Consider the following 21387-nt stretch of genomic DNA (forward strand, 5'->3'; position numbering starts at 1 on the left):
TAATAGTACTAGTACATCGAGTAACTCAATGTCTGACTTCTGCCTTGAGATATCTAGTCCTCCAAAAATGATTGGGGTGTTTCCAGCCTGATCAATGATCAATGTTACATTAATGATTATTGTAGTAGGGCCCCGGGCCATCAATGGCATCAGGCCTCAGGCCCCAAGTTGTCAGCGTTATTCGTGATATAAGGTACGAAATAATTAAAATTATTTGATTCCGTGAAATCGATCAACGGTAGCAATGTGGGCCAGAAATATGCTTGCCACCAGCGGTCAGTCAGCTTGGCGCTCATGATCCTGTAAGATAATATCGCTGCATCCCCGCATCCTTTCTTTCTCTCTCTCGTGATTTTGAGTCAAATTTGATGTCATGGTTTTCATCCCGTCTCGAGCTCAGCTCCAGCACCAGGTAAGCACTCATCAATTCACGAACGAAAGCAAATTTTTGACAACACCATCGCATTGTTGTACCTTCCTACTTATCAGGCTCTCTCCGTAAGTGTTCATCGTCGGTTTCTGGCGGTGAGGCTGAAATGTTCAATACAGTCCCGTGCTACCGACGGTAGCGATGACTCCAATGGTTCAGATTGGAGTACTATGCAGATAACAACCCCAATAATTGTTGGCGTTGCACTCATTATTATCTTTGCTGTATACGTTATGTGGGACAGATGGTCACACCATTTCAAACCCCACTTTCACCGAGTTCGAGATGCATCCATCTCGAAATTTTCCAAGATCTTCATGCCTCAATACCGTCGTCGAGTACAGCATACTAGCATGCCCGTTACGCTGGATGAGTCCATGGTCACTCCGCGTTACACACGAAGATATCACTCGTATGTTCGATCGGACTCAACTGATTCACAAACACCACTAAGAAACTCCGTCGAATTCTCTTTCCCGCCGCCCAACGGATATCATTCTGATCCTTCTAACGGGCCGGCACCTGGGGGTTCTCGGCGACCTGAGAGGCGGTTATGGCGATGGTGGCGTCTTTTTGGTGTGGGTCCTCGAGAGGTCAAGCCAAAAGTACCAAGCCATCGCTGGGTGGTAGAGGGTCCCGATGAAAGTAGTACTGTGGGACACGGGGATGGATCGTTCAACAACCAAAGCGTTGAGGCGAGACAAAGATGGGCGAGCGGTCTTGCACCGGTGCATGAACAGACGAGTGATGACGAGGGTGACTCCAGTCGAGGGATTTATGGCGGGGTGATCCAAATTGGAGATCCTGATTTCTCCACTGCACACTCAGCAACACCGATGAGTCCGACAGACCACCAAGGTTTTGCGATACCTGCGCCTCCTGGGTCAGTTCCTACATCGGCCAGAACGGCTGCACCGGAATACTACAGTGCAGTCGAAGGTCCATACTCGACATCTAATTTGCAGGCCATGACAACCGCACCAACAACTTATATTCAACAAAGTTCCTCCACCCCGGTAAGTCCTGAATGCCGGTTGTCATGTCTGTATTCTCACTAATTTGTGTTAATCAGGGACCTACCCACTCCAACTCGCCTGCCCCTCCAATGTACAGTTCTGTTTCAAATAGTAGAAATTCTACGGAGAGTTTCGCCTATCCTGTCAACCCTGACCTGACGGCACTCTATCCATGGTCGGTGCGCGCTGTGGGACGAACTCTCCCGCGTATGTATCAGCATGAACGACAGATGTCGACGGAGAGCATGCTTGCGAACTCTTCCCCCATGGTACCACAGAGTATGTACTAATTGATCGCGTTCCTCGAGGGTGAATAGACGCCAGTGGACACTACCCTAAAAAATGAAGTTTGTGTAATTGTTTTTGCATTCATTACCACTCGTAGCACCATGCCTGCCTCCCTGCTTCATGCAGCTCAATGGTGTCCTTTGGCCCATGCACGCCTTTCAGCACAGTCTCACTGCTTCACGCTCGTCCGCTGGCATATCTTTATACTACATATCTTGCTGCTTTGCCATGTCTTTGGCACTCAGGACTCATTCATCTCTTTGGTTGTATCTTTCGTAGTCACTGTAGTGTGCTTATCTGTTGTACCAGCGCTATTCTGAAGCTCCAACTAATCAATTGTAGTGCTGTTATCCGAGTCTCTGCGGGATGATCTGTCACAATATCGTGTCCTAAAATGGACTCAAAGCAGACTCGAAGTGGGCACGAAGCATATGCTCTTCCCACAATATTTCAATTATTTGCGAGGCCGCCGGAGACAGGTGACCTCTTCCATGTACGATCATCTTGCAAGTTCCTTTTTGCCATTGGTTTTCTGTTCGGCCCCGCGAAGCTTATGAGTCCTAATCGTGTAGCCTCGCAGGAGGTCGGCCCCTCCGACTCGGAGTCAAGGTGCCGTACATTGTGCAAACAATCAAAATAGGAATTTTCAGTGCAGAATACAACGATCAAGGATGCACCCCACATTTCCGAGATGTGTGATGATATATTACTACGTATATATCCGACTCCAACGCTGGTTCTAGTAGGGTTATGAGCGCGCGGCTGCGTACATGTGACAGGCTGGTACCATAAATATATGTGACAAGCTAGGCTCCCGGTTTCTTAGAGAACAGCACAGGCGGATTAATAGTACCTGATATGACTCGGAGCCTGAGATGTCAAACAATCTGCCAAAGAGGCATGTTGGTAGGACACTTGTGAGAGATATATGAATTGTGCGTGAGACTGAAATGGGTTTACAGGCATCAGGGCATACCCCCGGGGCCCCGGTCCAGGCCCCCGGCCGGTCTCTCAATCGGAAGATAGAACATGTTCGGGAACTCAGATGATGACCGACAGCAGCTCCTTGGAGGAGAAAGTCAACATCCTCGCACCTCGTATTCGTCTCGAAACGCTGACTTGGAATTCTGTGTTGAAGTCTGGAATTCACGGCCAATTGAAGTGCGTGTTGACCGATCGACCCATGGCGTCGCGCGTAATATTAGCCCGACGTTCCTTACAGCTAATTCCAAATCGATAGGCCAAAATCGATTTTACACGACTTCACCTACGTTGTTTATCTTTGAAGTAATTAGTTGGAGATGTCAACAAAGGCCGCGGCGCAGCGCACCTTCAGGATCGAGAGGTCATATCCACCGTTCGCGTCATGGTAGGGAATCGTCGACACGTACCGGAGTCCGTCGAATAACAATTGGTCGCAATGCATATGTCTGCCGACATCATGAAATCGAGGGATATTGCCCATGTCACTCACTCCGGTCATCGTACCGTCCGAGTCAATCGTGCGCTTCACCTCTCAGGCGCACGGCCCACAGCCTGAGGGTCTGTCATTCATGGCGTACAAAACTCGATTATTTCTTACACCATGACGGTCACCCGTACCTTGAAGCTTGTGTCGAGCGCACCCCGGATTTCTACATGAACTACATGCACTACGGGACGTGAGGGGCATCAATGCTTCACTACAGACCATCGAGAAGACTTTGCGAAGGCGTAGTTTCACGCGTAAAAGGTACGAAGACCTCAGACTAAGACCACTCCATGCTTTTGAAAGTCTCTAAAATTTTCCTTGGGCTAGGTCGCGAGGCCAACCGCCGAACGCAACGAGGAGATTCGTAACCTTTATCAAACGTGCCCCTCGACACGACTTTTAGTTAGCATCGCCAGGTATCGAGTCGTCTGCTATATACCTTTAATAGCGGAGCTGAAATCTATTGTCATGGTCATACTATGTCATTGTTTGCCACACGTGCTGGAAACGAACTAGAACTTCACCAGGGCTGCTGGTTGGGAGTGGAGCATGGGGCTACAATCACTCGGCTGGTGAATGAGCTCAAATAGTGGTGAGTGGTCGGGCTGCTAGTCATCATACCAAGTCAGCAAGCCCTTATAAACAACGTAGAGTAGTCTTTGTAGCCCAACAACATCATGCTCAAATTTAGAAATTAGTGACGTAACAGTCAGGGAAGGCGGGGAGGTGGTTGTCGTTTCGCTCCAAAACTAAACAAAGGCGGTGAGTTTATAAAATGGAATTTGGCCTATCGTTTTGGAATTAGAGCTTTTGAACAAATTTCGTCCAGACTCAGCTTCCAGTGAAGCTTGAATCATCTAACTTAGTTGGAGTCTCACTCAACATTCTACATCAGCATCATTTGTCTCATTGCTATCATGATTCTGGGTCAAATTTCTGCTTCGGTATTCATCGACGACAAGGCACTACCGGAATATGAAATAGTCGAGTCCAGAACGGAGGAAGAGAATATAATGACTTGTTGGATTCCCTCGGAAGCAGGCAAGGTATAGCATTCATCATACTTATATACTGGCGAAAAACTTAAATGCCCCATAAGAAATTTGAAATGAGGGGGGAAGTCTTAGAACCACAGTACCCAGGTATCAAGGCATCTGCGTTTGTGGATGGTTATGAATGTCCTCCATGGGTCGTGCTCCCGCCCTGGACGGGTACGTTGGAATACGATTGCATATCCGACGGAACAACGACTAGAGAACTAATGTTCAAAAAAATTGAGTTTACCGGTCAGCATGTAAACTAATGTCCAGAGCTTGCTTCTAACACTGTACTTCAGATGACGACTCAGTGCTCGACAATTATTCCGGCGACATCGGTCAAATCGTGATGAAGTTGGAAAGAGGGACGTACACCAAGGTCAGGAAGGCAAAGCCAGCTGGGTCAAGTGGGCACGATCTTCATGTGCATGAAGACAAAGTGCATGAACGCTTGAAGAAGGGTCGCTCCCATCGGGTTGGGTATGTATTATTTCGTTGCATACCTCACTTTCTATAATTAACATTTGGTCAAGTTTCGGGAAAGAAGCACCAGATCAAGAGGAACAGACAACGTACAAAAGTGATTTGGACGACTATCCCTGGACTGTCTTCATATTCAACTTTACTTCTTTGGGTGGGTCATAGTGTTTACTACATGTGTTCCCAACTCACACCAATCCCCAATCCCAGACAACCTGCGGGCAATGGATATAGTACCACGGATGTCGAATCCGCCAATCCCGGTCGATGGGCCTAGCGACGGTCAGTCTTCGCCGGTGGACATGCGCATCAGGGAATTAGAGGTGACTTTTTGCTTTGGTGGTGTTATTTCTTTCAACTTATTTTTTTGAAGTTGGAGCTCCAGCGTTTGAATGCCATTCAAGCAACAAGGTCATCCTCATCTGGAGACCAGAAGCCCTCACGTGTTAAGTTGGAGTCATCGATTTAACCGACGGTCCCCGCTGTGGATTTTTCGAAACCTAACTTGGTACAACTGCCCACGCCACATTTCTTTTGATCTTCAGATCTGTCGCAGCAGGGTTTCACGACAAATACCCTCGTTGGTCTGGCAGCGGAATCCTATCGTGGAAAGTTGGAATTTTGTCGGATCCGCACACTGCGTCGATTTCTGCTCTGGCGCGAGCCTCATCAGGGAACTGGTGGACAGATATCGAATAGAATGATATAGATAGCATCATATAGTACACAATCAGTACCGCCAATGGGAACGTGTACAAAGTTGATGACATCTATGATTTTCAACTGTAAGGACTTCACAAGAAAGAAAAAGGCTCATGTTTACCGTCTCAGACCCGACCGAAGAGCAAAGAGCTATGAAAATTTCAAGAGCCCAACATGATACCTTGCCAATGTATGCTATCGCAGCCTCCCGTGCTCAAGGGCTTACACTCGTGCGCCACATCAGGCAGGTTATATATAACATAGGCAAACCGCGGGTTAAAACAAGGAGCAAAGTGGAAAGTGGAGATATCAAGCGTGATTAAGGCTTGTCGCATACTTCCACATAGTTTCCATCAATATCGTCCCAATGTTGACGACGTATGTGAGAAGCCAGAGCGCAGTCACTGCGCGGCAGATCATATTTTGAGATGAAAACCCTGCTATCAACATCGCTGGGGGTGGAATGCATAAGGGGCTAGAGAGACCCTGAAATGAAGGGACAACTCACCAAAAATGAAACAATGTAGGGACCAGGCGATGAAGAACATGGGGGGTGACTATCGACAACAGGTAGGACAACACGAAGTATCCGCCTAGCTTAAGTTGCTGATCATATTTAAGTCAGTCGGTGCAATCGGCATGGCGAGAACGACCCTTACCTCTTGAGTCCAACGCCGATCGGTGTATAGCCAGCGTATCAAGCTCGAGCCGGATGTCAACAGCGCGATCATAGCGAGCATGAGCGATATAAAGAGCAGACAATGAGGAGCGGGTGATGTATGGTCAAAGCATGGCACAGGAAAGCCGGTAGTGACGAAAACACCACTCATAGTGAGGAGGACGCCTGCCTTTTTGAAAGCATGTCAGTCACGGATTCAGCTCGCGCGGAGTAGGACAGCTTACTGTGGTGATAGTACTGGCCAGGATAGAGCATAACTTAGTTCTAACGATTTCGAATGCTTGCCCTGATTGGAGGGACTTCCAATGATCTTCAAGATCTGGGCGTCCAAGCGCAAGAAAACAGACCACCCTCGTGAAGAGGGACATGTGATCGTGATGAAGGGCCTCAGGGATGGGTTATTCTTCAGCAAGTGCTCTTGGATCAGCAGTCACATATGACTTGAAAGGCAGGCGTAGTTCAGCGATGCAGCAAGGATTCCAAAGTTTTCAAAGCGCACCTCAATGGAATAGAGTGAGGCCATGGAGTAAAATAGAAGAGTACAGATGAACTAACGTACTTCCCATACTGGCATTCGAATGGGGCTTTATAATGGGAACTGTAGGTTAACTTAAAGGAAATACGTATTTACCCAACGGTCATGGCATGATGGCGTGATGGTGACTGTTAAACGCTGCCGTCATTCTGAATTACATAACTTTCAATCGCCTCATGCAGCCAGGACGACTTTCATTCGTCTCATGTAGTGGACTTTCATTTGTCTCGTGCAATCGACTTTCATCCGTTTCATGCAATTGCCCACTCCGTGCGAGCTGAAGCCGGCGGCGCTGACATACTTTCAAAAAGGCAGGCGTCCTTGAAATCGACTTTCATGCTTCTCATGCACTCGCCCACTCCGCGCGAGAATCCGGGACTGACATACTTTTAAAAAGGCAGGCGTCCTCCTCACTATAAGTGGTGATTTCGTCACTACCGGCTCCCACCCCCAGCGATGTTGATAGCAGGGTTTTTCGTCTCAAGATATGATCTGCAGCGCAGTAACTGCGCTCTGGCTTCTCACATACGTCGTCACCATCGGACGATATTGATGGAAACTATGTGGAAGTATGCGACAAGCCCCAATCACGCTTTATATCGCCAGTAATTTCCATTTTCCACTTTCCACTTTGCTCCTTGTTTCACCCGTGGGAGGTGGTGTGTATACTATCACCTGATCCGTAATGCACAATCGATGGGTAATGCACAACGCACATCAGAGCTCACAACTCTGGCATCATGGGAAGTCCCATATCTGCCCCGTCGACTGATCATACATGGGCAACATATTTTCTAGGGTGTTGTGGTGATCGTGTGCACTTTCTTGCTGGTCCATGTTGGCATCAGTGTTGAAATGGGTTTACAGGCATCAGTGCACAGTCTCCCCCGACCGGTCTCTCAATCGGAAAATAGAACATGTCCGGGAACTCAGATGATGATAGCAGCTCCTTGGAGGAGAAAGTCAGTGTCCTCGTACCTTGTATTCGTCTCGAAACGCTGACCTGGAATTCTGTGTTGAAGTGCGGAATCTCCTTGCCAATTCCAGTGCGTGTTGACGCATAGCATATAGTCCGATGTTCCTTACTTACTAGTTGCAAGGGCAGTTAAACTGTAGGTAGGCCCTAGGGGAGCTGAAAGATAAAACGCCCAACGCCCAACCTCGTGACCGTCACCGAAATGAGAATATATACCTAGAATAAATCTCCGACCCCCACGTGGGAGGGCTACAAATCCCATGCGTCAGTCGATGTGCAAAGCTGTGCCCATACTCCCGATTTTCTTTCCCGCTTGAGGCTGACTCAGCGTGACCGGTGACCAGCCGATGCCTTGTCTAACGATCCATCACTGATCTTTTACCACAGCGACCAGGCGGCTGGTGTTGAGACTACCGAAGCTCAAGGGTTTTTTAAAATCTATCCGTCCTGCCAAGATTGCACATACCTTACAACATTGCTTCAATTCCCTCAGTGATCTTCCCGCCTCAGTCCTCATCGCCGCTGCTCGCTCCTTGCCCTGCGATACAGCAGTCAAACGAAGAAGCCTAGGGGTCCCTGTGCCCCATCGTATCTCTAAAGTCGCGAATGCCCTGGTGTGAAACGTACCCCCACCAGTCCGCCGTTCACGCCGGCCGTTTTAGATGCGCACTTCTTCGAAGGTGCAATGGCTTGTTTTTGGTCGTAACGTGATATGTATACAATAAAACGCGTTCTCACCCGCTTGCGCGGGGAACCATTTCCCGCTTGACTGTGATTTCTGCTTATTTTGAAGAGGTCTTTGGTGTTTCTGTAGCCGCAGCACTGCATCGCCCTTCACGCCAAGTACTTGACACCCTTGACCTGTACCTGCAATCTATGGCAAGCCCCATATTCACAGGGGTTTTGCAAGACATTGAAGACAGCAGTTTCACAACATTGAGCCAGTTTAGATATTTCTGACAATCTTCCGTTGTTCGTAGCGCCGGACAACCATATTATGGTGCGTTTCAAAATTTCAGGAAGGTGCCATTGCGTGAGCTCCCAGGGGCCAATGGCGTGAAAACTGGAATAATTGGGACCAAGCGTGACAGAAGTCACCCGTCAAAATACACACAAGGTAAGATACGCATGGCCAACCAGTGCATCGCGACAGTCCGGCGAACTCGAGTTCCCGGACTCCACGACTCTCACTCAAACTTTCTGTAATGATCAAATAGTAGTAGTCGAATCCATCGAGTTCTCGCAAATTCACGCAAGCTGTATTCCATTTCATCCGATTTGAGAACGAGGATTTCCCTGATGTTGATGTAGAGAGAGCCTGTATATTAAAAACTTGAGTATGCGCCTGATCATTGGGCGAGAAGTGGCAGACAGGTTGATTGTTAGTGAGACAGCAGCCGTTTGTACAGATGAGTCACGGTACAGGTACAAATGGGAACAACATAATTGTAACTGTAACTGAAACACCAGTCGACTGAAATCTAGAGAAATGGGAGGACATGAGTGGCAGCTATGAGAGACCAAGTGAAAAGCATCACAACAAAATACGCGAGGTACAAGAAAAGCTAGTGTACATCAGATTGTGTGGAGAGAGCTAATATATATCTGAATGATCTATTGTGGCGACAGCTCGAAGTAGTAATACTTGAGGTGAAGACACAAGAAAGGACTTAAGACGATCACTGCAATGTCACCAGGTAATAGCTTAGTTTCAAGAACGCCAGGCTTTACAAGTCTATCTACTGGGTCTTTTATAGGCTTGTCAGTAAGGTAACACGTGAGATAAGCAACTTGGGGCGCGCAGCGCGGGGCAACGCGGGAGTCGAGATAGTGAGCATCAAAGAAATAAGTAATCACATATTCAATGGAGGGTTTCTGTTGGTGGCCCACGGTGTAGACGCCACACCTATTCACACGCCGACTTCAATGAGGTTGGCCTTTGGCAACAACGGGACAAGCCTAGTTTGCTGTATTTCCAAGCCCCTGGTGCCACAGTATCTGCGATTTCGCTCGGGTTAAGTGATGGCTCGTACTAATGAGAAATTCTTCTTACCTGTGACCTTCGTAACCCCAGGACTTGTGTCCTCGAACAAACATTGCCATCCCGTCAAGATACTCTTTGACTAGGACGTCGATGGAAGGTCCCCATGAAGGAACCTTCGCAAGACCGTCGATGAATCGTTTCTGAGCTTCGGCGTGATAATTCGCTGCCCATGCCATTGCACCGCCTCTGTCGAGACCAAGCTCCAACATGACAGTACTGACTATGTTGTGGTCTTCGTTCCCAGCCGCCTGCTCTTTGTTGTACGAGATCATGTCCTGTGAATGTCGTGAGCATACCTCAAACCAAGACGTCCTTCAAGGATACCGATTTACATTGTCGATCAGAGCTACGTCTGTGATGCATTCAGCAAGCTCCATAATGACGGGGTTGTAGAACACTTCATCAGGAAGGTCCATTCCCATTTCAACAATGGAATAAGTTGGTTTTACGCCACTCGTGTACCGGCGGAGCTTCAGGTAGTCATCGATACTGCGCTTGCTATGACCTTGTTCACGGTCAATAACCTCGGTAACCACTGCATGAAGGTATGCAGTAAAGGTTTCAAGGAAGTGACGTTGAGAAGACAGGCTTGCAGATTGAATCGTACGGGCCCAAAATCTATGCAAAAATTCCTTGGGCACAAATAATCATCAAACAATTTAGAAGCACTTACTGTCGCACGATTTCACCAAGGATATGTTCGCCTTCCGGTCGCATCTTCTGAGGATTGTGAAGGGCATCGAGCATGATGTCCACTATCTCCTTCGTGACTGCTTCATTTTGGACGTCGGTGTAGTCGTCAAAAATGAAGAAAACATTCATCAAATCACAGCCGATCCGGAGGTATTCTATTTTCCAGGAATATAATCAGAGTTCCTTAACGCGTGAATTGCTGCCTGAGGTGTTAAATACGAACCTCTTGATGCATTGGGATAAATCAATGCGGCTAGGCGGGCTATAAACGCAGCACATGTCAGACCATCGTCATAACTGAGAGCTAGCAAGATAGGTCGAACCAAATTCGCATTTGTCGAATGCTTCTTGTGACTTAGGAGTCAGAGCCTTGAAATCGCGGAACCAAGCATCGGCTTCAGCTTTCACGTCTTCGAAATGAGGATTAACGGTACGAGGCCAGGGCCAGTTAACCATAGTGTCTGGGAGGTATATGGTCTTTGGGCGAGTATCCATAGCGTCCAAAATATAGTTTCTGATGACTCGGAGGAGTGCGAACGTTGAAAGAGGGGCAAATTGTTGTTCGACGGTCAAGTTCGCAACTTCCAGCAGAACTTATATACCTGTCCGTGTCGGAATCGGCCTACTTCACGCGCATATCCGCGATATATGGATGTGGTAGATTTTTCGTCACATGTGCTTATCGGGCTACCGAGCGTGACAGCGGATTGCGTCAGGAATCAGGCTGCAAGTTGCTGGCAAGGGTATGGTCGGCCTTGTGGAAGATCAGGAAAGTGGAGCCAGAATTGTCAATTGAGAGTGACCTAGCCTCGTATGAACAAGATGACAACACGCACTGCGCAGTATGGTGCAGATTAAAGGAATCTGTGTTGGTGTTGTGACGGAGATTGGGTTTTCCCATTGTGAACTAGTCACTCATATCATTTGCCCTCGAGTGAATGGTCTAGAAAGAGAATATTCAGTGAAAACCAAATGACTCGGATATGCATTACCTGTATCACTGGGGACATCGCCAAACTCTAGCACAATGCAAGAGTCCCTTGCTTGACCCTCTCAGTATCAGCCTGTATTAAAGTTCATGAACCTCAGGCTGCGCCAACTCTTTTTTTATACATCCATCCAAAGGTTCCGAAACAATTAACACCATTAAGTTGATGTGCTTGTCCATTCATCTTTTCTCGATGAGGTCAAATATTCTGAGGTGAAAGCGGTCAGTAAAGATATGAAGTCAAAAGATTGTTGCGATGCTCTACCGTGACAATGTATTACTTTACATTACTTTCTGGATCCATTCCGAGTCACCGGTTCACTGATGACTATAGTGAAGACAGACTATTAATATAGCTAGCCTCTGGCTAACCAAAAACAATATACCGTGACAAATGCGAACTTTGAACACATTAAACTGTTCAACATAACATAGCTATAATATAGTCTGTTCAAAGTCTCACCAGTCCCGAATGCCCAAGAATCAAAAGAAGGTGGCAGCTGCTCGTGCTAGGGCAGCACGGTGCTCAGATCCAACTGCCGAGCATCACAGTAAATCTCCGAGTAACCCATACACAAACCCCTTCCGGACTCGGAGTTGCGGGAACAAACAGCGGAGTCAACGGAAGTGACTTGTGCTGGACTCCGAATTTGAGGCGGATTGAACTGCTGTTTATGTAAATGCTGTCAAATAGTTGGCTAGTGAGCACTTGCTGATCTCCTAAGCAGGTGCCCTCGGAGCGACGTCATCAGACGGTATAAGTACCACCTTGTTGCAAGGTCTATCATGATCACGACGGAGCGTGATATGTAATGGTGTTGGAAGATAATCGATGATCTGTCAATATTTCAATCACCTATCATGCTGTGTAATCATGTGAGATATGAGTTTAAAGGGACCCTAAACCGTTCATTGGTCTTTGAGTCCGCTGAGATGAATGTGTATGCTGACCGCTTTACAGCATGTAAAGGCACATCGGTTCGCGCTCACAAAAGCTCCCCGCTATAGATTTTTCGAGACCTGACTTAGCACAACTGCCCATGCCACATTTCTTTCCATCTTCAGATTTGTCACACGATTCGCAGCAGGGTTTTACAACAAATACCCTCGTTGAGCTGGCAACGGAATCCTATCGTGGAAAGTTGAAATTCTGTCAGGTCCGCACACTGGGTCGATTTCTGCTCTGGCACGAGCCTCGTCAGAGAACTGGTGGACATATATCAGTTAGGATGATATAGATAGCAATATATAGTACACAATCATTACCGAAGTAAGAACGTGTGCAAAGTTGATGACATCTACGATTTTCAACTGAAAGGACTTCACAAGGAAGAAAAAGGCTCGTATTTACCATCTCAGACCCGACTGATTAGCAAAGAGCTATGAAAACTTCAAGAGGCCAACATGATGCCTTACCAATGTATGCAATTACAGCAACAGCTTTCATGAACTTGACTCCCGTGATCGAGGGTTTCAATGATTATACGCATAGTCTTCTGAAATAGAGGTCACGAAGGGATCATTCCTTGGCCCGAGCCAATACGTGACCGCCATGATGAATGACGCCGTGACTCCGTTTTCAAATCAACGTGATCGGGTAGACCTACATTATTGATCGCAGCTAGGGACCGACGTGTTGAGGCGTTCCATAATACCCTTAGGGGTTTCCAAGAGATTTATCACGAGCTCATGGACCCTGCGGAGATCATATACGGATCCTGGTACCTCGAATTTGATACTTCAATATTTCGATACGGAACCGATATAAACTTACACGAGGCAGCCGCGCAGCACAGGCTCTTCCTCGCCGTTGGACAGGTGACTATTCTCCCATGTACGATGATCACTTGCAAATGCCTTCTTGCGCCAACGGCTTCTGAATGTGAAACTTGCCCTAAGTAGATGTGGGAGGTCGGTGTCAGCTCAAGCCAAACCGGCTGAGCCCGTGGAATCATCAAACTTGAAGGTAGAGAACAGAACGACCAGGGAAACATCGCAATCCATTCCGAAATCCAGAATGCTATATCTGTACCCAACACTGGTATGAGGTGGTGCAGGCATAGTGCGTGCGACCTGGTGCCATAAATACATGCAGGTAAGTGTTCTTTCCTTAGAAACAATGACCTTGCTTCCCACTGTAGGGGTATCTCTCTATGTATCCGGGGGACAAGCTACTTCGAGATGTCTAGTGGTGGGAGAGGAGTCACACCAGATCTTTCTGCTTGAGCTCGCGTGTGACAAAATGCCAGATGTAGTGCGACCATCCCTCGATAACGCCAGCACCTGATATGAGATGCAAACAATCTCCTCCGGCATGCTGGTAGGACAGTTGCTTATGAGATATGAACTGTGGGTGAGACTAGAATTGGCTTACAGAATCGGGACGCAGCCTTCCCGGTCGCTCAATAGGAAGATAGTGGATGTCTGGGAACTCAGATGATGACAGCAACTCCTTGGAGAAAGTCAGCATCCTCACACCTCATATTCGTCTCGAAATACTGACCTGGAATGCTGTGTTGAAGTCCGGAATCCACGGCCAATTATACCACAAATTGGCCCATGGCGTGATTGTCTCCGTGGGCTCGAATATGTTGTGGCAATTCTCGTGACCAGGCAGGTACGCTCTAACGACTACCTGTTTTGGACGTTTGCCACCATTTATATGGTATTCGGTGATGGCGTCTTGCACTTCAGTTGCCCAAGTCCGCATCGCGACCTTGAAGAACGCAAGAACATTATGGATACCATAACCTGCATCCTCTCCAGCGTCCTCATCGCGGAATGCACGCAATGTGCCAGTTGTCCAGTGTCCGGCAGTACTCACAACCAGGGTGCCATAGTTGGCATCCGGAGGTGAATCAAGGAATGTGGGCATATATTCTGATGGGGAAAGCGACCAAAATCCCTCATCGCCAAATACGGACTCTGCCTTGGTGTATTGAGAACCGGGATCTTGACTGTCCAAGTCGGTGGGTTCAATAGAAAATGCTGAACTGTGATATATCGTGTCTAATTGTGTTCCGTTAAGAAGAAAGTCAACACGTCGGAATGAAACGAGTGGTGTGTTCTCGATTGAGAAGCCCTCCGGCATGGTGATTTCGGGTATTATGGGGGACGACGGCGACAGGAATAATTTTTGCTCCCATGCACGGTCAAAGTAGGGATTTTCTGTGTAATTTGGGGTTGCACGGACGTGCGGGTATAACAGACACGACAGCGAAAAGAAATGGCCTTCCGTTATTGAGTCTAAAAGGGAGGGAAACTAATGCATGAGAGCCAAACGGCAAAGGACAGAGCCGACATACCACCCAGTAAAAGCCACCCTCCATTCTCGACCATGTCCTTGACCATCGCTGCCTTATTGAGAGGGCGGACATCACACTGGCTCGAAGGTAACCATTTGTATGAGGAGACCTTAGGAAATCTATTCCATGCTTCCTCGCTGTCTGTGCCCAAATGCCAGTGATATTCACGGTCTGCAGCACAACCCTCAAAGCCCGCGAGAGAAAGTGCCTGTTCTGGACTCGTTAAATTCACTAAATCAGACGTTGGGCTATATACCCAACGCCCGTTTGACCACTGTTCTGGAGGGCATGGAGTATGTTGGTCGCTGCTGTGAGAATATTGAAGACCAGTCTGATATGCGAAAAGAATACGAGGAAGAGAATGTGTAGAGTGTGATCGCGAAGGTGACAATGGCAGCAAGTAAAAAGACTTTTGAGGACAAGGACCGGGGTCGGATGGAGAGCAGCGAAGGGATCTTGGCCATAATAGATGGCGGATAACTTAAAGAAGTCGAATTGGAAAGTCAAGGGAAATGTGATGGGCGTTTTGAGCTGCGGCTCCACATCGTGTGCACAAGTGATTGCCTTACTAGCCAAGCCTTCCTTAAGCTTCCTTGACTGCGCAGCTGATCGTTTTAAAATTAGCCGAAATGGTGCCACAGAATGTGCCTGCTCCCACGTCTACAGGGTACCAGCTGATCAACCTGTACATGGTATACGTACTAGTAGTATCTACTTGTCGAAAACATTCCAACAATATTTACGGTCAGTTCTCAAGAATTGTGAGGATGACTAAGCGCGTGCCCCGGATCACGCAAGCTTAGCGTTGACCGGGACCCCGGACAGCGCACGCTCATACAGTCGAGCAATTGTGGCTACCGTGCCCCATCCATACATGAGCTGCTGAACCCTCTAGACTCACCATATATTAAAAAAATTGTACCGAGACGCGGGATGGATTCTATAGGAAAGCGGACCTGTACATATTAGAAGGAACGACTATCTTCCTTCGTCTATAAAGGGCTGACACCGGTTCTAAATATACAAATGTTGCACTGTTAGGCAAGTACTGTTACTCAGCTACATGATAGCTTGAGCCTAGGCCCGACTATTAGATCTCGTACGAATGCACCTTGCATATATCACCTAGAAATTCTAGTGTCAATGCACGTATAGAGTTCGATAGGAAAAGACTCACAGTGGTCAGGCGCTTCCGAACACCTCGTAACTCAGATGTGCATCTTATTCACAGCGTGGTGAACCTGTGGCCGCGCCGCAGTACTGCCGTATTTCATTCGTTTGCGGATACCATGAGTCGGATGGAATCTATTCAACAGTCCTCTCAAGCTCCAACAACCCTGCCTGGCGATGTTGTCTCTGCTTTACACACGCTACATGAATTTGTTGCTACTGCAATGTGCATCCCTCCGCAGATAATCGTTACTTGCAGAGATGATAAACGTGCGTTTGGAAGAGCAGCGTTGCAGGCTATGAGCTACAGGGCAAGCGCCCCCTTGTCCAGACTCGCTTTTCATGATCTGAAACAATTGCAGAAAGCAGTAGACATGTTCATTACCAGATTTGCCACGAAAGAAGACTGGTGGATATCTGAGTATCGGTACAAGCCCGAGGTCACGATTTATGGTCGATTCTATCGACAACATGGCGAAGAGGATGATGGTATGGTCATCCTCGACGAGCGAGGATGGTCCGAACTCGTTGGCAATGTCGTGAAAAGTGACAATCGTCTTCACGTCGCTCAAATTCACCGTCACGACGTATGTTCTGGCTCCAATGTTTGGCGTTTGAATGAGCTGAGTTTCTGGCAGGCAATCATCCTCGAAAGCATGATCCGCGACTCCAGCTAATATGATAAGGATCGCAACGAACCGAATAACGGTTATCTTGGGACTTGAGTCACATTCAATCAGTGTAGCAGAAACGGATATATAGATTCAGTTTGGTAGTTTTGTAGCTTTCACCACTATCTAGAAGACCATCATCGCCAGATGTACAAAACAAAAGGCATAGCGCTGCTAGCGAAAGCGAAGCTGCAGAAGTCCTTCTACGCCGAAGAATAATGTCCCTTCCTCATGAGCATAAGCGGAAGAGTGATAAGGAATCGGCGAAGTTGAAAGAATAAAAAAAACTGCTTTGACGCGAACTTATGTGGCTCGGTGATTTCCGGACCATTCGGAAATCACCGCTCAGCCTTAGCATGGTATGTGAATCAGATATCGATACTCTTCGACGGTTCCTGTGCATTATTGTCTTGCTTGTATTGTCTGCTTGCTGTCTGCGGTACAGCTTATTCCACACCGGTTTGGATGCAACTGCAGTGTCCATTCCAATTTCAGCTGTGCGATCCGTGTGCTTATACTTATTATTGTCCAAGTAATTGACGCTCAGGCAGCCTCAGCTTGCCTTCACAACCATATAAAGCATTTTAAGGTGCAACTGGACTCTGTCAAACTTCCCCGTCTTTCTTCATTAACAAAGTCTCCCGTGATCAGACCATATAGAAGGAAGATAGTCGCTCCTTCCGTATCATGTCGGTGACACGGTTCGTGCCTTCGATAGAATGCCTTCACTGTCACAAAGTTATGGCGGCTCGGGAGCTAAATCTTCATATTCGAGAGAAGCACAATCTCGCGAGAGATTTCCAGGCGTTGTATGCCAGGAACTCTGGTTATCATGGTGATCCGCATCGACCCGCAGCTTCTCCTCAATCGTCCACAGGCAACTTGACAAGCACTCCTTCTGAATCAAGCAATACACTGAGCACAGAATCCGATCTTACGCTGAGTACAATTTCAAGCACACGGTTTTCTGTTTGGCAGCAGCAGAATCCCGTTCGACCTCCCGCACCAACGACCATCGATGACATTGCGCTATCTCGTAATCACCGAACGGACTCTCCCCAGACTTCTACACAGCATCTTCGCAACTCAGTGAGGTTTCAGGTGCAGGATCTGGTAGATGAATTTGAGGGCGTGGATGCAGCAGCGAGACAGGCATGCATCAAAGGGATGCGGTGCATGCCCATTTTTCCGGTCAGTGGGACCTTCGTTGTGAAACTGCGCAGGGGGTCTGACAGCGTCTACGGATAGGCAATGTACGCGCATGTGTATACACACCTTAATGTCTGTGCCCCCGATAAGCCGAAGTACATGCATGACCTATCTTCATTATTTAATCTAACGTTGCTGTAGCCTGCTGATAGACCTGGAGAAGATGAGAAAAGATTGGGTATCACGGGACAACATGTGGTGTCTTATAAATTTCAAGGCCATCAAGGATGCATTGTCTGGACTAATGAGCCAGGTCAGCGCTTGCCCTCCCTCGTTGCGTATCGAGTGTGATTCAACTGATCTTGTCCAGGCTCATGTGGAGTTGCACGTCTGTAACCAATCTCTTACCGGCCAGTCCAGACTACACGCGCTAGATATTCAAGATATCGGGGCATTGATTGCCAGTTGTTCAACCGACTCACATGCTACTTCTCAGCTAATCACGCTCAAAGACGATAAGGCCCAGTCTATGCTAGACTTACTGCAGGCGGTAAGGCCGACGCATTTTCGACACCATCGTTCCTGACTTGCTCGTAGCTGCTCGTAATGAAGTCGGATCAATTAGAAGGATGGTACAAATGTCGGTTCTTGGATACTATCATCCGACTGTCGAGGAAGTCGGGTCATTTCCCTCGGAGTCTGCAGCTTCGCCGAATCGATAACCTGCAGCCAACCAGCCTCCATGGTGGGTCTGGAGTAATTTCCAAAGGTGAACTCCTTGGTCGCGTCGTAGCCGTGAAAGAGATTCAGGCCGTCGGCCGAACTACCGAGCAGTTTCTGAAGGTTAGTATGGTTCTTGCGTACCAAGGAGACTTCGATAACATCACTGCCTGTAGGATTTCTCGAATGAGGCAGTCGTTTGGTGTCACATCCAGCATTCCAGCTGCCTTCCATTCTACGGTGTATTCCATCTTAATGATGGTGCACCTAGGACCTGTCTGGTGTCTCCTTGGATGAAGAATGGACATTTGAACGCGTATCTACAGCGAACTGATGCTGATCGTGCACCTCTGGTCAGTGATAGAATTCTGGTTTTCGGTGCTTACTGAAATAAATGACCAGGTATTGGATATTGCGCGGGGTCTCGAATACCTCCATGGAATGCAACCTACAATCGTTCATGGTGACTTGAAAGGGGTATGCCGATGCTTTGATCGTCGAGAACGCCACTGAATATTTGTTATAAGGTCAATATTCTGGTTTCCTCCTCTGGACGTGCGTGTTTGGCGGACTTCGGCCTTGCAACCACACAAGACTCTCAAGCCCAGCTTCAGACCACCATAATTTCTGTTGCGGGAACCCCCTCCTTCATGGCGCCTGAACTTCTGGAGGCACGTGCAAATTCACGCCTGTTGTCAGCCCTGGATAGACGCCCATGTGATATATTCGCATTTGGCTGCATATGTTACGAGGTACGGATCCCCATCGTCATGCCTAACCATGAACTGATCACTTTCCAGATGTATAATGGAATGCGTCCATTCTGGGACTTGTCCCCACAGGCAGTGGATGCCAATTTCATAATTGGAAGCCGTCCCTCACGTCCTTCGGATAACGTGTGCTTTCAACGAGGACTGGATGATGACATGTGGGATTTCATCCAGAATTTATGGCACCAGGATCCAAAGCTTCGAGCCACTGCTAGCCAAGCTTCTTTGTGGATGTCGTATAAGATGCGCATGGCAGGCAAAAGCACGGACAGGCCACCCGCGGAAATGGAGTGGGACATTGACTTTTTGACGGAATGCACCACGGAATTGGCTGATTTTGACCCTCTTTCTTTTGCATAAGTAGCACCACAAGTTCGTACCGACGTTGATTTCGCTCTCTGATGTAGAATTAATGTACCAAAATTTCTGTCACGCGCCATACCCAATGTTGAAGCATCATGCACATACCTCACTGCAGCGGTAGCAACATGTCATTTTAGCTTATCTCTTCGTTTGTCTTGACAATCATCTGTCCGTGCACCAGCCGCTTTTTGACTTGAAATGATATTGGTCTGATATCTTCACTGTGCAATAGAACAATCTCAAATCTTGACGGACGAAGTCAACTCGCGTGCTTCAAGGCGATAGGCAACGATACAACCGTGCATCACAGTCATGTTTATATGTAGACAGTAGACTAGTTTGTATTTGTATTATACACAGAATTTAAGCTAAAAAACCACAAACCTAGACGCTAAACCTAAATTCCTCTTCCTGCCAGCTATCCCCAAAGGCAATCCCGATCCCCGGAACTTTCGACATACTACTCTTCACATGTGCACTTGCCCTCGGCTGTGTTCCCAATTTCCCACTTGCTGGACCTGCTTGGGGTTTAGTACCAGTGGCTAGTGCACTTGCGGGACGCGTCCTAGTCATCACGGTAGTAGATGGCGCTCGAGATACAGTTGTCGAAGGCGCACGCGTTGAGGGCGTTCTAGATGGGTGTCCCCTCACGACTGTAGCACTTGATGTTGGGCGGGCCGGTGGTTTCGAAGTTGTCATACCTAGACGCGTAACGGCGGGACGAGAAACAGTTTGTGGGCCAGATCTTGGACGGGAGGTATCAGCCGGAGTCGAATGGGCTACTGTGGATGCAGCGCGAATAGTTCTCGACGTTGTAGTTTGGGTTGGACGAGTAGTGTTCTTCGATGGCGGAAGAGCTCGAGTCACCTCGGGCACAGGCTTCGGTGCAGGATTGGCCGGCGAGAAAGGACTATCGTCATCTGATGGTACGCAACGGAAGTCAGGATCAGGATAGACATTGTGTAGCATTAGCTTACCAATATGGGGGAGAGATAAATCGTCTAGGGCGAAGAATTTGTCATCAGATTCAGCTGCCGTGAATTCCGTGATTGTAAGATGCGTCGGTATATCGTCGATCGGGTAGGAGTGGGTAAGAGCGAGGAGCGTTCTCCCGACTTCTTTATAATCCGGAAGTTCAAACGGAGATTCGTATGGCAATTCTACTCACGTTGATACATCAGCAGAAGAAAGCGTTTGTCAAGGTTACCCACCAGGTAACTTTGGAGGCATGTACTCAATTTCGTCGTAGTCTTCTTCTTCAACCGATTGGCTGGGTGCCGCTATGACCTCTGGATTGATGTCTATATCACTAACATCCCAGTGATTTCCACCAGTGAGTGGTGTCTGAAAGCTCTTGCTGGCGCTGCGGGGAAGTCTAATATGTTTTCGTGCGGAACTTGGGCGAAGAAGTGCACCAGGCGTGACATCAAAGATAGGCTTTGTCATTTGTAATGGTGTGGCATGGTTGACGATGCGGTTGGGAAAGGGCGTTTTGTCCCCCAGAGGTCGGGAAGGTGCGAGTATGACTGGTTCCTTTCCCTTGGATTTGGTTGTTCCATCATGACCTTTGAGGATCTTCTGTGGTTCTACCGTACCTTGTAAGAGTAGGTAACGCGGTCTTAAAAAAGAAAAGTAGCTCACGCAATGTATTGAGGTGAAACGGAGTTTGTGACAATGCTGCTTTCTTCGCTTTCCCGTCGACTGTGACGGGTACGTGGCGACCGACGTTTTCCTGGAGTGCACTTCGTGATTTCAGCATTCTATTGCCTGGGGTCTTCGTCAAATTGCGGTAGTCGCCCTCAAATGCTATACCTATTGGGCGGGAGCTGATCATCGCGGCAGTTGGCGAAATGGGTTTGATTTTAGTGACTACAGTCTACTACTTAGTACTTAGTGTTTG

General features: G+C 47.9%; 8 protein-coding genes across 8 annotated transcripts; 4 read left to right on the forward strand and 4 right to left on the reverse strand.

Annotated features, from left to right (window-relative positions):
• The first annotated feature begins 254 nt into the window (after positions 1–254).
• On the forward strand, positions 255–2090 carry DFJ58DRAFT_763264 (uncharacterized protein). The gene is made up of 4 exons (XM_041388599.1): positions 255–412; positions 490–498; positions 550–1446; positions 1503–2090. Exons 1-4 carry the CDS (start codon positions 374–376, stop codon positions 1734–1736), a joined length of 1179 nt encoding a protein of 392 aa, XP_041249181.1. The 5' UTR covers positions 255–373; the 3' UTR covers positions 1737–2090.
• A 2032-nt stretch (positions 2091–4122) lies between these two features.
• Positions 4123–5431, forward strand: DFJ58DRAFT_837265 (uncharacterized protein; the record flags this gene model as incomplete). The annotated part of the gene is made up of 6 exons (XM_041392360.1): positions 4123–4251; positions 4305–4416; positions 4542–4722; positions 4776–4876; positions 4933–5004; positions 5268–5431. 6 exons carry the CDS (start codon positions 4123–4125, stop codon positions 5429–5431), a joined length of 759 nt encoding a protein of 252 aa, XP_041249182.1.
• A 312-nt stretch (positions 5432–5743) lies between these two features.
• Positions 5744–6776, reverse strand: DFJ58DRAFT_763271 (uncharacterized protein; the record flags this gene model as incomplete). The annotated part of the gene is made up of 5 exons (XM_041388600.1): positions 6603–6776; positions 6328–6543; positions 6084–6272; positions 5933–6030; positions 5744–5876 (listed from the first exon to the last, which is right to left on the reverse strand). Exons 2-5 carry the CDS (start codon positions 6469–6471, stop codon positions 5744–5746), a joined length of 564 nt encoding a protein of 187 aa, XP_041249183.1. The 5' UTR covers positions 6472–6543; positions 6603–6776.
• Positions 6777–9311: 2535 nt separating this feature from the next.
• Positions 9312–11296, reverse strand: DFJ58DRAFT_495177 (isoprenoid synthase domain-containing protein). The gene is made up of 6 exons (XM_041380678.1): positions 10675–11296; positions 10575–10613; positions 10332–10506; positions 9991–10276; positions 9668–9933; positions 9312–9612 (listed from the first exon to the last, which is right to left on the reverse strand). Exons 1-6 carry the CDS (start codon positions 10844–10846, stop codon positions 9525–9527), a joined length of 1026 nt encoding a protein of 341 aa, XP_041249184.1. The 5' UTR covers positions 10847–11296; the 3' UTR covers positions 9312–9524.
• A 1855-nt stretch (positions 11297–13151) lies between these two features.
• On the reverse strand, positions 13152–15248 carry DFJ58DRAFT_763279 (uncharacterized protein). Its single transcript, XM_041388601.1, has 5 exons — positions 14972–15248; positions 14645–14949; positions 13843–14585; positions 13714–13791; positions 13152–13656 (listed from the first exon to the last, which is right to left on the reverse strand). The coding sequence occupies exons 1-5, from the start codon at positions 15106–15108 to the stop codon at positions 13543–13545; spliced, it is 1377 nt and encodes a 458-aa protein (XP_041249185.1). The 5' UTR covers positions 15109–15248; the 3' UTR covers positions 13152–13542.
• Positions 15249–15757: 509 nt separating this feature from the next.
• On the forward strand, positions 15758–16743 carry DFJ58DRAFT_742079 (uncharacterized protein). Its single transcript, XM_041387175.1, has 3 exons — positions 15758–16125; positions 16177–16401; positions 16453–16743. Exons 1-3 carry the CDS (start codon positions 15934–15936, stop codon positions 16489–16491), a joined length of 456 nt encoding a protein of 151 aa, XP_041249186.1. The 5' UTR covers positions 15758–15933; the 3' UTR covers positions 16492–16743.
• A 128-nt stretch (positions 16744–16871) lies between these two features.
• On the forward strand, positions 16872–19686 carry DFJ58DRAFT_763283 (kinase-like domain-containing protein). Its single transcript, XM_041388602.1, has 10 exons — positions 16872–17074; positions 17137–17676; positions 17734–17789; positions 17836–17947; positions 18005–18184; positions 18232–18477; positions 18531–18707; positions 18757–18831; positions 18882–19106; positions 19155–19686. The coding sequence occupies exons 2-10, from the start codon at positions 17173–17175 to the stop codon at positions 19482–19484; spliced, it is 1905 nt and encodes a 634-aa protein (XP_041249187.1). The 5' UTR covers positions 16872–17074; positions 17137–17172; the 3' UTR covers positions 19485–19686.
• A 92-nt stretch (positions 19687–19778) lies between these two features.
• Positions 19779–21358, reverse strand: DFJ58DRAFT_763289 (uncharacterized protein). Its single transcript, XM_041388603.1, has 4 exons — positions 21129–21358; positions 20699–21073; positions 20465–20647; positions 19779–20407 (listed from the first exon to the last, which is right to left on the reverse strand). The coding sequence occupies exons 1-4, from the start codon at positions 21319–21321 to the stop codon at positions 19872–19874; spliced, it is 1287 nt and encodes a 428-aa protein (XP_041249188.1). The 5' UTR covers positions 21322–21358; the 3' UTR covers positions 19779–19871.
• Between the last annotated feature and the right edge of the window lie 29 nt (positions 21359–21387).

The sequence above is a fragment of the Suillus subalutaceus genome (assembly GCF_016647625.1).
Source record: "Suillus subalutaceus strain FC151 chromosome Unknown DFJ58scaffold_9, whole genome shotgun sequence".
Lineage (NCBI taxonomy): Eukaryota > Fungi > Basidiomycota > Agaricomycetes > Boletales > Suillaceae > Suillus > Suillus subalutaceus.